The sequence below is a fragment of the Staurois parvus genome, unplaced genomic scaffold, assembly GCF_062004578.1.
Source record: "Staurois parvus isolate SC_StPar_1 unplaced genomic scaffold, SC_StPar_1.0 ptg000525l, whole genome shotgun sequence".
In the NCBI taxonomy this organism is placed as follows: domain Eukaryota; kingdom Metazoa; phylum Chordata; class Amphibia; order Anura; family Ranidae; genus Staurois; species Staurois parvus.
In genome coordinates this window covers 10637279-10652708 of record NW_028318321.1, presented here as the reverse complement: position 1 = coordinate 10652708, position 15430 = coordinate 10637279, and the positions used below count along the sequence as shown (strand labels likewise).

The 15430-nt window shown below is 40.3% G+C and overlaps 1 protein-coding gene across 2 annotated transcripts in view; it reads left to right on the top strand.

Moving 5' to 3' along the window:
- LOC149451740 (alpha-2-macroglobulin-like protein 1) overlaps nt 1–15430 on the top strand; it is a 148792-nt gene that overhangs the window by 67396 nt on the left and 65966 nt on the right. Inside the window, exons 17-21 of one of the 2 annotated variants that reach the window (XM_089690337.1) lie at nt 1089–1197; nt 6094–6163; nt 11486–11711; nt 14048–14168; nt 15175–15296. In XM_089690337.1, the coding sequence (XP_089546463.1) occupies nt 1089–1197; nt 6094–6163; nt 11486–11711; nt 14048–14168; nt 15175–15296 (648 nt within the window). Of the gene's footprint in view, nt 1–1088; nt 1198–6090; nt 6164–11485; nt 11712–14047; nt 14169–15174; nt 15297–15430 lie in introns of both variants that reach the window. The other variant, XM_089690336.1, reaches the window with a different exon arrangement.

The window sequence follows — 15430 nt, the reverse complement described above, 5'->3', positions numbered from 1 at the left end:
CTACCTTTAATTGCACCTCCTTGTGTGTCTGGCTCCTCGCTCCCTGACACTATTGCACAGGTGGCAACCTCACAGATGGACCTATTGCACAGGTGGCAACCTCACAGATGGACCTGTTGCACAGGTGGCAACCTATCACGGTACCCAGTTTGAATTCACTGAGCTCCTGAGAGCGACCCATTCTTTCACAAATGTTTGTAGAAGCAGTCTGCATACCTAGGTGTTTGATTTTATACACCTGTGGCCATGAAGGTGATTGGAACACCTAAATCCAATGATTTGGAGGGGTGACCCAATGCTTTTGGCAATATAGTGTATATTGTACATTCACATCAGTCCCTGCCCTCATAGAGTTTACATTCTAAGGTCCTGAACTCACATTCATACATACACATGCTAGGGCCCATTTAGACAGGAGCCAATTAACCTACCAGTATGTCTTTGGAGTGTGGGAGGAAACTGGAGTACCCAGAGACAACCCACACAGGTACAGGGAGAACATGCAAACTCCAGGCAGGTAGTGCCATGGTTGGGATTCGGGTGCTGCTAGGCAGAAGTGATAATCACTAAGCCACTGTGCTGCTATTCCTACAATGATACATTTCTTCACAATTTGCTAGTTCTCCTGTTGTCACACCAATCCTCTAGATTTATTGCTTAGTGATTCCCTAACCAGGGACCAATTATGCAGCTTAAAACTCCTGAGCTCCTGACCTGCATAATTGCTCAATATTCATCACTGACCAAGCAGTGAAGCTGAGGAACTAGCAGCTTAGAGAAGGTTGACAGTGGCAGCCTAGGTGTAAGTATAAAACATTATAAAAACAATTTTTGGCCAGGATCTTTATACATGTGTATTGCAGTGAGAAATTAATTTCTGGTGTAGTGGGTCTTAAGAATGTAGTTTTTTTCACATTTAGCAGCTGCTATAGCCCATGCAAGTTCTACTCTGAAAATGTTTTTAAAAATAAAACTAGGAGTTCACCTAAACAGAACATATTATTGAAAGATAAACTGGGACAATCTTTCTAATTCTTTGGTTTTTCATAGTTATTCATGAAACTTAATAACTACCTTTGACTACCTAGGTAAACCAACTAAGGTTAATCACCAACACTCATGTCAAGAAGCCAGCGGAATGTGTTGACAACTTGGTTGCCCCTCGTTATACATCCAAGAAAAAACATGACACCAAAGGTACTTCCAATTCCTCTGTTAAACTCTTTAAATGTAGTTTGAAACATAAAATATGTACATTATTCAGGTAGTTTCTACCAATTTGTTGTTTGTCTTCTCAGAAAATATCCTGCACTTGGCACTGACCCTTCACACCTTACAGTGCACAATTTAAACTCACCTCTTTAGTCAGATATCATGGCCTAATTTTCTTTAGCTTCTGATCTGTTGTTTACTGATCCACTGCCTAAAAAGGTGCCATTTTATTTAGCTTACTTACTGTGAACACTAGATGAAAAGCTATTACACAGTTGAAATACTTATAAGGAAATTGTTTTCCAGCCGAAGAAAAACAAATGTTCATCTGGTCCTAAGATGTACAAAGGACATCCCACAGCAGAGCCAGATTGATGACCTGATTCCTCTCTCCTGTATATAAATGGCACTGTTTAATCACCTCCCTGTCCTCAGCCTGTTACTGGACAATGGAAGGGTAGCAACAATCTGATGAGCACATCCTTCTCCCTTCTATTAGTATGTCCCTTAGCAGGGAGAAGGGAGAGTGCACTGTAGTGAGTCTAATTGGCCTCAAGTTCTGCCATTCCCTCTCCATGTCAGTGCTGCTGGGCATGGGATTGGAGGAGGCTGTTATCAAGCCACATTCAGGTACTTAAAGCAGTATTTCAGTCACTTGTGGAAAAATTTAAAATCAGCAGCTACAAAAACTGCAGCTGTTGACTTTTAATAAACAGACACTCACCTGTTCCACGAACCATCCCCGTCCTCAACCGGTTGCTTTTTTCATTGGGCTTCAGTCCCTGGTATTGTTATACATTTGGGCCTTGGGAAGTTTTAATCCTTTGTTATTAAATTGTGCACAAAAATACAAAGAACAGCCTTCTGTTCCTGCCTGAAAAAAAGCAAAAAAGTGGCATAAGGTGCCATTAGAGGTAAAAATTTAAAAATCAGAATGCATCTTTTGGACATATTAAAAGTCCAGAAATAGCACAGAGGGAGCTGAATGTGTCCAATGTGTCCCCACACCAAATCCAGCGAACAAGCTATACAAAAATGGCAACCACTCCAATTTATAACAAGCTTTTGCAGTAAGGTGCACATGGAAGGGCATTACTCAGCACAACAAACAAGATTTCACAGCACACTTACCAGCTAGCCTGTAGACTGCAAAAAAAACCAACATGATACTGTCTGACAAGTTACATTATAAACAGGTTTTAGTTGCACACATATTGCAGATATATGTGGAACCCACATCAGATTCTGTAATAAACAGCCTGCATGCTTTAGTTCCACTTTAAGTAAAAACATAACAAAAGGCAAAAGTTTTTTATAGTTCTGTGTAGAGTGGAGAAGGATTAGAACAGCTTTTTTGCAAACTATGCCCCTATTAGGGAGATTCACCTTCTCTACTTGTCCTGTTTACCATATCCATGAAAATGAAAGTAAAAGAAAATCCTGGTTTTTGGGTTGTTCCCAGAAAAGTGATAGAGTGGAAGTCTTCCAATGACCTGGGGAGCCTCAAGGGATTCCCCTAATTTGCAGGGATTTCTACTCACTTTCTGTTTTGGCTATGGGACAGGAGATGAAGGTAAAACTCCTCAATGGGACACAGATGGCAGAAAACATTGACAGGGGTTATAACCCTTCTTTACTCTAATCTAAAATGAAAAAAAAAATAAAGTTTTGCCTATATTTTTACGTTAAATTTTAGATCAAGCTCATGAACTACCCCTGTTATTAGTTCTATTATCAACACTGTGCTATGGATGACTCAAAATACATCCTAATTACGTGTCTAATAATAGAAATGTGGAGGCAAAAAGGCTGTTCTTTTTGCAAAAGATTTTTCTCTTTCATTCATTGAAGGACACAGCCGGGATAATCAGATTGACCATGGGGTATTGTGAAACCTGCAGGAGTAGGATGCTAAGTACAACCAAAATATTAAAACACCGCCCAGGAGTAGCCCCTGCTGTTAGCCAAACCTTCCTATCTGCAACACATATATTCATTACTTTTGTCTAGTGCCTAGGAGTTAGGACAGGGGTGGGCAAACTTTTTGACTTGAGGGCCGCAATGGGTTCATATATTGGACCCGGGGGCCGGACCAAGAGTAGATGAATGATGTGTATGTGTCATCCACAGTAAGTATAGTAATATTCCCCCATAGTAAGCATAGTAATTAATCCCCCGTATAGTAATTCATCCCCCATAGTAATTCATCCCCCATATAGTAATTCATCCCCCATAGTAATTCATCCCCCATAGTAATTCATCCCCCATATAGTAATTCATCCCCCATAGTAATTCATCCCCCATATAGTAATTCATCCCCCATAGTAATTCATCCCCCATATAGTAATTCATCCCCCATAGTAATTCATCCCCCATATAGTAATTCATCCCCCATATAGTAATTCATCCCCCATAGCAATTCATCCCCCATATAGTAATTCATCCCCCATAGTAATTCATCCCCCATATAGTAATTAATCCCCCATATAGTAATTCATCCCCCATATAGTAATTCATCCCCCCTATAGTAATTCATTTCCCATATTAATTCATCCCCCATATTAAGTCCCCAAGTCCCCCCTGTGTCAATTCACTTACCTTTGCTCCGCGCGTTCCTCTCGCCGTGTTCCCGCGCTGTTCCGGTGTAGCATGAAAATCTGTCTCCTATGAGGATCTGCCCCCCTCGACGTATCTGCTCATGTGCCAGTTTCAGGCATTAGCAGCCGATCGGCGATCTCCGGCACATGCGCAGATACGTCGAGGGGGACAGATCCTCATAGGAGACAGATTTTCATGCTACACCGGTCTTCAGGGCGGACTGTGAGAGGAGCCTAGCGGGAGCCTAGCTCCGCGGGCCGGATTAAAAGGTCCGCCGGGCCATATACAGCCCGGGGGCCGTAGTTTGCCCATTGCTGAGTTAGGACCTAGAATTTTTGTCTGCTATTTGTTTTTTCTGTTCCTGTTGATGGATTTTTGCCTTCAATTGAATGCAGTGACAGGTCAAATATATAGATCTGGCAGTCCCTCATCACTGCTGGCAAACGCATGCAGTTCCCTTCTATGGCAGGACCAGCTGTGGCAGCTCTGCATTGATCAGATTGCCCAGAGGGCAAAGCCTAGATCAAGAATGGTCTTTCCATCCAAATGCCTTCCATCCTATTTTTCTTCATTGGGGAACTCTGAATGTGGACCTACTCGCATTCAGACTCAACTGAAATGTTCATAGATTCATCACTGAAATAAAGAACCCCTGGGCGGCAGATGCTCTGCTAGCCCCATAGAATGGGTGCACATTCATCTATGCTTTCTCTCCTACAACATGTTTTACTATGGATAGAATAAAAGGGTATTCCTGGAGGCTCCAGATTGGCCACACAGGTCTTGGTTCTCAAACCTTGTTCATCTCCTGGCTGACACACCTTGGTGTTTCTTTCTTTGCTTGGATCTTTTGTGCCAAGGACTGGTATTTCACGCTGCTTTACAGTCACTGGCTTTAATGGCCCTTAGTCTACCCTCCTATTTATTCACTACTGTACCTGGAAGGCTTATTTTGTCTGGTGCAGGTCTCTTGTGGCAAACATTCTAGCCTTCCTCCAGCTTGGCGTGGACCAGAGGATAGCTCTTAGTACCATGAAGGGCCCTGTTTCTTCTCTGTCTATCATCTTTCAGTGCCCTTTGGCCTCTTCCTCCTTAGTATGGACCTTCATTCAAATGGTTACTTGGGTTGTCCTCTCTTCTAGGCACCCTTGATGCCATGGGATCTGAATTTAGTTCTTTCTGTCCTACAAAAAACCTTTTGAGAACATTCTGGAACTTCTGCTATCTGCTCTCACAAAAGGTGCATTTTTGGTTGCCATCACCTTGGCATTTACAGTGTATGAACTGGCTGTTCACTCTTGTAAATAGCCATTTTTAGTTCTTCATTGAGATGAGGTGGTTTTCCACCTTTGGTTGTCCTTCCTGTCGAAAGTGGTGTCAGCATTGCATTTGGAATAGGACATTATTTTTCCTTCCTTATATCACAACCAAGCCCATCCTAAGGAAGTGGCTGTTCATATTTTGGATGTAGTTCATGCTCTTAGAGTTTACCGCAACACTACTAAACCTATTCCAAACACGGATTCATGTTCATCGTCTCTGTTGGTCTTAGGATGAAACTGGAGATTTATTCTTTAAACATATCTTTTTGGATTTGCCAGAATGTGGTTCAAGCCTACTCTCTCTCCGGATGGTAACCTCCATTTCTTGTTGGTGCTCATTCTGCCATGGCCTTGAGCTCCTGGGCAGATATATAGGAGTCTGCAAGAGATAGTTCACTTTGTTGATTAATCTCTGTCCCCACTGTGATATTTGGCACTACTTTGGGATGTCTCTATGGTCATTCTAATAATCTGGCTGTGTCCTTCAATAAATAAATGCGAGAATTGAATTGTTGTTCTCAGTGTAAAATCCGTTTCTCTGAGTTCATTGAATGACACAGCACCCACCCTGTTTACTTAGTTCTGTATTGGTACTATGTCTCTATGCTGCTGGCTAAATGAACATGTGTGTTGCACATAGGGGATTCGGCCACCAGCAGGGGCCGCACCTGGATGGTGCCCTAATCTTTTGGTTGTACCTAGCGTCCTTCTCCTGTAAGTGGTGCAATACCCCATAGTTGTTCTAATGATCTGACTGTGTCCTTCATCATAACTCCATCTAATTTACTAAGCTAAAAGAAGATTCTATTCAGAAGTTAATGTCCTATTTGTTTTTATTAAATCAATCCCAATATATACACCTTCTACATTTTGTTTTATGACAGATTCTGTTTCATTCCATAGCAACTTCTTGTACCACTATTAATTTATGACTTCATTTTATATCCTAAATCCAAAGAAGACAAGGTCAAACCGCATGCCCCAAGGAGTGACTTTCCAGATACCTGGCTGTTTAAAATAGTGGTGATAGGGTAAGTACATTATTGCTCAGTGAATGGATTAGTGAAGTGACATCTCGCTGAAATTTGCTTGAAAGAAAACAACTTTATTTTATTAATCTAGGTGGTGTTTTTGGCAGTGTATTTAGGGTAGTTTAGTTTAGTTTGTTTCATATAATGTTATTTGTATTTGTTTTTTTAGAGTTGCTTCACTGCCAGAGGCAGTTTAGCATCTTTTGTGTACATGTTTAAAAAATCATTTTAGACCTGAATATTACATAAGACCCCAAAACATTATATATTTTCTGAAAGCAGGCACCCTAGAGAACAAAATAGTTGTAGTTTCAATTGTTTATGTCACACAATGTTAGCGCAACAGTTTAGGAAACATGCAAGTTCTGTAAAAAATACACTAATGCAAATTTTAGGGCACACAAATGCAAAAAATTACCCATTAAAAAAATATTTAAAAAATGAGGTTGCACTGATTGAATAGACACCTAACATTTCAAAACGTAAAACTGTGTGCGTCCATGAATAGCTATAAACGTCAGTATCCTATATTTTCCACAGGCTCCAAAAGCTCCTGCAGGTTATCAGTTTATAGTTAACTGTGAATATTTGGTCTAGAAATATTGCTCTCACTGTGGAGTGTGTGGGAATACATGCATCACACATGGGGGGATTTTAAGTGCTTGGGTGTAATGTTTTCAGCCTTTTACATTTTTTTACAAAACATTTTTTAATCACATAATCAAGGACAAAAAAGTCCCCTATGTGATGCATTTCTGGCAACAGGTTCTCTTTAATAAGAAATCAGGGAGTTAATAGCCCCCTGATGTTTCACCTGTCCTCCAATGAATGTAATGGAGTGTAAATCAAGCTTCTTTACATGGTTCCCTAGCCATACTAGCTAGGGACATTGACACCAGGACTTGGAAGTGACATTTTTACACATTGCTTCCAGGTCAGTGAAAGAAGTGGAGTGGAGATGAGAAAGTTGAATTTCACTGGTCTCCCTGTCCTCTATCAGTAGGCACCCACCTTGCTCATCCTGGGTCCATTAACCTAAACCCAAATCAATCTTCAATCCCACGCATGCCAAGGGTCCATCCCTACAAACCTTCTACCAGGTTGTTTATGCAGTCATCCTACAGATGTGCCAAAAAACCTCCAATTCTCATCACAAAAAAAGTAATCTCTCCCAGGGTGAACTCAGAGCCCTAAGACCTATCCACTAACCATAATCTGATCATCAAACCTACAGACCCACAGACAAGGGTGGTGGTATAGTTGTTCAAAACAAAACTGATTACCTTTCTGAAACATTAAGGCTTCTATCCAGTCCCCACTTATAAACCATTGCCCCAGGACCTTTTGTCCTCTTTTCAGATCGAAGCCCTCATCCATTGAGCATACGATGTAGGAATAATTACCAAACAAGACATCGCCTTTTTTAATAGAGAATATTATGCCACTCCCTATTTTTGTCATGTGCCCAAGATCCATAAAAATGCTACCAATCCCTCTGGACGTAGCATTATAGCGTCTATGGACAGCATTACCAGCACCTTCTCATTATAAATAGATCAGTTCCTACAACTGCTGGCCCAGAATCTGCCTGCACATATCAGAGATGGTACACACCTTCTTGAGATCCTGGCATCTTACAGTTGGGACACCTCATATTCCTGGGCCTCACTAGATGTCTGTTCTCTTTACACCTCTATCCCTCATGATGCCGGTATCCGTGCAATTAGACATTCCCTCACAGAGCATCCCTCATTTAAATCAAGACAAGCTGGATTCATAGCTGAAACCACTGAGTTCTATTTAACCCATAACTATTTTGAGTTTGATGGCCAAATTTATCTGCAAATCATGGGAACTGCCATGGGGGCTAATTTCGCACCCAGCTATGCCAACCTCACCATGGGGCTCTGGACCCCCTGATGTCTCATTAAAAATAATCTGTCACCAAAAATGCATCACATAAGGCACTTTTTGTCTCTTATGTGATAAAAAAAGTTAAATAGAAAAAAAATGTACAAAATCTTAAAGTTCCACCCAAGCACTTAAACTACCCCCCAAAATTGAGCATTCCCCACCCTCACATACATGCATGTACAGTGCCTATGCATGAAAACATCACTTGCACTACACATTTTATTTAGTGAGAGCAATAATTATAGGCCCATTATTCACAGTTAACTCTAAGCTGGTGACTCGTAGGGGCTTTTAAAGCATCATCTTTTATATTTTATCAAAAATTTGGGAAATATAATGCATTTATGTGCTCTAAAATGAAAGGGTAAAAAAAACATTCTGTGTCAGTGGACATCCCCCCAGCCTCCTTTTACTTACCTGCACCCCATGTCGATCCAGCTCTGTGCCAGAGAGCAGCGGCTCTCTACTTTCTGCCCTGCTCACAGGGCAAATTGATAGCAGCGGGAGACTCCTGCTGCTGTTAATCAAATCTTGTCCTGAGAGAGCAGACACCGGTCCAAGCCATGCTGCGTGTGTCTATAGATGCAGGCAGCATGGCTTGGGAACAAGCCTGCAGAAGTGCCCCTATAGGCAGAGGCTTCCTATGGAGGCATTCACTGAAAAGGTGGAGCCAGGCACATCAGCAGGAGACCCTAGAAAAGGAGGATTGGGGCTGCTCTGTGAAAAGTCAGTGCACAGAGGAGGTAAGTATGACATGTTTATTATGTTTAAAAAAATAAAGTTTATAATCATTTTAATTTTAGTGTATTGCTTACTAAAAACTTTTTGTAAACCGTTTTGCGAATATTGTGTGGCATAAAAATTTAACCTATCACTATTTTATTTTCTTGGGTGCCTGCTTTTAGAAAATTTGATTTTTTTAAAGCACAAGTTCAATTTTGGAACATGTTACATATTTAGGTTGGAACGTGTAACATGTTCCAGCTCCTGTTACTTCTCCCCTGATCCCCCTTACCTTGTGACAGCAGTCAGAGGTTCTTCTCTCTGCATCAGCTGTCATTTTTTGAAAAAGCACAGCCGTGTGCGGCTCCACCTACACAGCCACATCAATTATTCAGTTTCCTGTGAATGAATGAATGAATGAATGAACCGCAAGTAATATCAGCAGATAGCTTGTAGTTCTGAATGAACTGTGAAGATGCTGATGAGAGCCCTTGTAGTTCATTCACAAGTACTGCAGCTTTTAAACTGGCAGCCAGTATAGAGGTACAGGCTGAAAGCTGCAAGGCTTGTCTGCAGAATCCTGACATTGCACTTGTGAGCTACTGATCATGGGGGCAATGCTTTCCATGCTCCTGCAGGAAAAAATAATAAATGCACATTTTTTTTTTCTGCAATAATGTGTGCATTTATTATTTTTTCTATAAATCTGAACTTATCATTTAAAAGTGTTCAAGAAAAGAGGGTTCAACAAACAAAAAGGTCTTTTGGAGAAGATTCTGACACACAGGTGTAACTTTCACTACTACACCGTGTTCTAAATTATTATGCAAATGATATTTTTCTCATTTACCTAAATAATTGATGTAAATAACAGTCAGCCTAATTCTCATGTTATCAACTATTAAGAGTACAATTTTATTGAACAAACCTCCTAATGATAACAGTATTTTTGTTAAACATAAAAAACTTACAATGCACTGTTCCAAATTATTACGCACAGTAAGTTTCAAAACACTTTATAGGTTGTAAAAGAACTGAAAATTGTCATTTGTTGTGTTTGCAGCATATTTACTGAAATCAAAAGCTATTTCAATCAAACTTTTAACAACATTTTAACTTTTTAAACATTTGAACCGGTCACGTTACATTTTAACATAGGACCCCTTATTTGATAGCAGCTTCACAAGTCTTGCATCCATTGAACTTGTGAGTTTTTGGACAGTTTCTGCTTGAATTTGTTTGCAAGATGTCAGAATAGCCTCCCAGAGCTGCTGTTTGGATGTAAACTGCCTCCCACCCTCATAGATCTTTTGCTTGAGGATGCTCCAAAGGTTCTCAATAGGATTGAGGTCAAGGGAGGATGGAGGCCACACCATGACTTTCTCTCCTTTTATCCCCATAACAGCCACTGATGCAGAGGTATTCTTTGCAGCATGAGATGGTGCATTGTCTTGCATGAACATGATTTTATTATGGAAAGTATAGTTCTTCCTTCTGTACCAGGGAAGAAAGTGGTCAGTCATAAACTCCACATACTTTGCAGAGGTCATCTTTACACCTTTCCAGGACCCTAAAGGGGCCGACCAGCTCTGTTCCCATGATTCCGGCCCAAAACATGACTCCACCACCGCCTTGCTGACGTCGCAGCCTTGTTGGAACAGGGTGGCCGTCCACCAACCATCCACTACTCTATCCATCTGGACCATTCAGGTTTGCACGGCACTCATCAGTGAACAGGACTGTTTAAAAATTAGTCTTCATGTATTTTTCTGCCCAATGCAGCCGTTTCTGCTTGTGAGCATTGGTTATCGGTGGCCGAATAGAAGGTTTATGCACAGTTGCAAGACTCTGGAGAACTCTACACTTTGATGTCCGTGAGACTCCAGAGGCACCAGCAGCTTCAAATATCTGTTTGCTGCTATGTAATGGTATTTTAGCATCTGCTCTCTGGATCCGATGCATGGATCTGGCAGAAATCTTCCTCAATGTGCCTTTATCTGCACGAACCCGTCTGTGCTCTGAATCAGCCACAAATCTCTTAATAGTGCGATTATCACGCTTACGTTTTCATGAAATATCTAATGTTTTCATACCTCGTCCAAGGCATTGAACTATTTCACTCTTTTCGGCAGCAGAGAGATTCTTTTTCTTTCCCATATTGCTTGAAAATGGTGCTCTGCTTAATAATGTGGAACACCCTCCTTTAGTAGTTTTTCCTTAAATTGGGCTCACCGGCCAATCTAATTATCACAGGTGTCCGAGATTGTTTTCAGTGATCAAAAGAGCCCTGACACACAATGCCATCTATGAATTAAACTGAAAAACAAAATATTTAATCTTTGTGACACTTAAATAGAATTTGCATAATAATTTGGAACGCGGTGTAAAGGTGTTGTGCCTACAGGCTCTATGGATGGAAATCCATTAGATAGTGTCACTAATGTGGTTATCATATGTTCATTAATATCCCAATTTGCAGGCAGGAGGCAGTAATGGTAGCACCTGTGAAATTGCAGATTCTGAATGGTGTTTTCACTCTTTGTAGCTCTGCAGGTGTATGTGGATCATAAAAGTATTTATGCCACTTTAAACAATTATATATAGCACTGCTTTTTTTTTTACAGTAAATTTTTAAAGTGTGTCTTAAGCAGTTTGGATTTATCAGCCCCTTCTGTTCCCTTACAGCTCAGAAGGCAACACTGTGCTAAACCTGAACACACCAGACAGTATCACCAAATGGGAGACGGACGCCGTGTGCCTAGGAAAATCTGGTGTTGGGGAGATCAGAAATGTTGGGCTTATCACTTTTGAGTCTTATTTCATTGACCTAATTATACCTTATCATGTGGTACAAGGAGAGAAATTTAAAATCGATGCCCAAATCTTCAGCTATGATAAGAAATGTATTTTGGTAAGTCTAATGAGTAGCTCCATTTTAGAAAAGATGGACCATGGGAAATTGTGTTGGTGATGGCTGCTATGGGTTTTGAGCAGCTTTCTCGCAGACACAACAGTAATAATACTAGAAAAGCTACAATTTCTGGGGAAATTGTGTGAAGTGTTCTGGCCTCCACCAAAAGTCTAGGGCTTGAAAATGAGGGAGTGATGACAGTTTAGAAATCATGTCCTGATTTTTCAGCTCACATTCTAGCTTTTGTCACTCTGCTGCCGGCTCACACAACTGGGTTCCTATGGCAACTCACTCTACAGCAAGGGCAGAGAAGAGCGGTTAAAAACAAACTGCTCCAACTTGCTCACTTCACTTGCGGTTGTCATCTTCAAACAGTTGTAGTTTAAAAATTATAAATCCTACACTGAAGAGCTTTATATTGTGAGAATCACAAGACCCAGACCTACATTTGATGCATAATATATCTCTGAAATTTTAAAAATTAAGGCACAGTCACAGTTTAGATATTGCCCTTCAAATCTGAGGTGGCTAGAGTGGAGTTTCAATGAATGACAATGGGCGGCGTGAGTTGCAAACAAATGGTCATATTGTGAAAATTATCAGGACTATGGCTTATATGTGGACATTTTTAGTGGCAGCAGGGATAGCTGAACGTTTTGATATAAGATTTGTGTAGGTGGGCTTGAAAATGAGAGAGTGATGGCAGTTTAGAAATCATGTCCTGATTTTTCAGCTCACACTCTAGCTTTTGTCAGCTCCCACTCTAGTTCCTATGGGACCAATTTCACCACAAAAACGCAGATATTTCGTGAACCATTCGGTGAAACGTTCCACAAAGTAATAGCACACCAATCGGGAACAATCCGCACGTTTCGGTATATTACTGTCTATGTAGTGTAAATCTGTGGGATGAGGTAGGGTGGTAAATTTGGCTATAATAATAAGAATATATATGTGAGATAACAGTAAGTGGTCTTGCCATGCAAGAACACTTAATAAAAGTGCTTCATGTATCCAAACTCACAGTTAAATCATAGTTGAATTAAAACTTCAAGCGTTGCAAGCATGGACCTCAATCAAACAGCCTTGAGATGTGCCATAAGAGCTTGCGTTTCTCACAATTAAATAAAAGTAAGGCTGGTATAAGCTCCTGTAGGGAGTTCATCCCCCAGAGGCCCTGTTTTTATAAAACAGGAATATTATGTGTAGTCTGCACACATTCTTCATTTGACCTTCAGATCTATACCAAATTGACTGTCAAGGCTGTAAGGAAATACAGAGATGATACTGGTGTATTTTATACTTCAGGGGCAGTATATTTTAGCTCCAGTCCAGAGCTTCAAAATACATAAAATAAAAAATAAATGTACATAAAGCCAAAACTTTATTTTTGCTTTTATTATTATCATTATTAATATTATTCAGGATTTAAATAGCGCCAACAGTTTACACGGCACTTTACAACATGAGGGCAGACAGTACAGTTACAATACAATTCAATTCAATATAGTCACAATCAGAGGGCCCTACTCGTTAGAGCTTACAGTCTAAGAGAGAGGGTCAAGAGATACAAAAGGTAATAACTGTGCCTGATGAGCTGATGGAGAAAAAAAAATACAATTATTAGGTGGGGAAAGGATAGGCTTCTCTAAAGAGAAGGGTTTTCAAGGATCGCCTAAAAGTGGACAGAGTAGGTAATAGTCAACAGAATGGGGTAGGGATTTCCATAGGATGGGAGAGGCTCAGGAAAAGTCCTAGAGGCAAGCATGAGAAGAGGTGACAAGGGAGCTAAAGGAGCAGGAGGTCTTGTGAGGAACTAAGTGAACAATGTGGTTGGTATTTTGAGACTAGACGGAAGAGGGGATAGCCTACTGTATGTAAAGGTAAGCCAATGAGGCTGGAGTTCCCGTAGTTGAAACGAGGGACCAGGGAGTGAATTAGAATCTTTTCATGTCATTGGTTAGGAAGTGACATATTTTGGAGATGTTGTGTAGGTTGAGGCAGCAGGCTTTGGACAGTGATTGGATGTGGGTCCAAAAGGATAGTTCACATCTAGCTCCCTGGCATGAGGGGACTGGTTGATAGTTGTGCCATTGACAGAGAAGTCAGGGGACGGGGCACGTGGGGGCAGAAATAATATGTTCAGTTTTTAGATAGATTGAGTTTGAGGAAGTGGTGTGACATCCATTTTAATTTTGCACATAAATTGGAATTGAGTTTCAGCAACATGGAGTAGGAAGAGATTTTTTTAAGCTGCTGTGTAGCAATAATTGAAATGAAATAATTCCACAGATACATTTGTCAAATCTTTCTAAAGGGTTATCTCATTCTTATAGGTGGCAGTGTCTCTATCTGAAGTTGAGGGTATCCATACAGTCCAAGGAAAAGATCAAGCCCGATGTGTCTGTGATGGTCACGTCAACCACTTCAGCTGGGATGCCACAGCTTCAAAACTAGGTACTGTTTGAATTTATTACAACTTTTTCCTTTTACCCAGGAAGGGAAGTTTGCAGCTCTGCCTGGAATCTGTAATTCATTGATTTATAGCTCTTGCCTGCTTTTGACTAAAGCTGTGCTAACAAAAATTGGATAAGGCAGATAACAACACATATACTAATAGTAATGTATAGGTATTAGTGAAAGTAAGGTTGACTTTACATAAGGGGATTTGAATGTTAAGCTTTATCTTTCATATTAAAATAGAAATGAAAATAAAAGGTAAAAATGTGTGTGCATATATATAGTGTGTGTGTTTGTGTGTGAATATTTATATATATCCACACACACAAACACACAAAGTATATGTATAAAAAATCTATTTTTTTTAATAAGTTATCACGTGACCTCTGTTCTCAGCTGCATAAGGGGCTTGGAGAGGTTGGGGTGGAGAAGCAACAGTATATTGTGCTTCTCACTGAATGGCTGTGCGGGGGTGGGGGGGTTGGCATGTCAGCACAAGTCTGACTTTTGGAAGACATACAGAATATTCAGCACAGCCGGAAAACTGATCAGGCTGCAATGAACTGAATCTGTACTACTGTTAAATACCAATTATATTGCCAGCATGAAACTGTATCTAAGGCTCAGTAAGGACTGCTATAAAAATAGTGTTCAGAGTTTATTCCCTAATGCTTCAGAGCACTCCCTGCCCCTGCTCCCCGGAAAAAAAATGTGTTCCTACAGACAAAACATATGAACTGTGTACACGTTTTTTTAGAAGTTATTTTATATGATTTACTTGAAAATCAATTAAGATGCCAGACTATACCATTCCTCCTATGTTCCTGAGCTCCACCCCATTCACATGATCTGATGTAGCTTTTAGCTATCGCAATGGTCAATGGATTTACTATACACAGATGATGTGCGATTAAAAAGTAATAGCTGCAAATATAAAAATGAAGATATTTGTATTTTATAATGAGGGATCTTGCTAGATTATATTTTCTATTTTATTTTCCAGGTGAAATGAAGATTCATATAGAAAGTGGATCTCTAGAAATTGAAGGGGACTGCAAGGAAGACCATCTTCTGATATCAAAGGAACACAAAGTGGATGCCATTGAGAAAAGCATAGAGGTCAAGGTGAGGACTCAATATGAAGGTTAAAGTAGAACAAAAGTCAAAACTTTCTTTATAATTTGGGCTTATAACTCCTGTCAGGGTTTTTTCCATATGTCCAATTGGGGATATTTACCTTAATTTTCTGTCCCATAGCC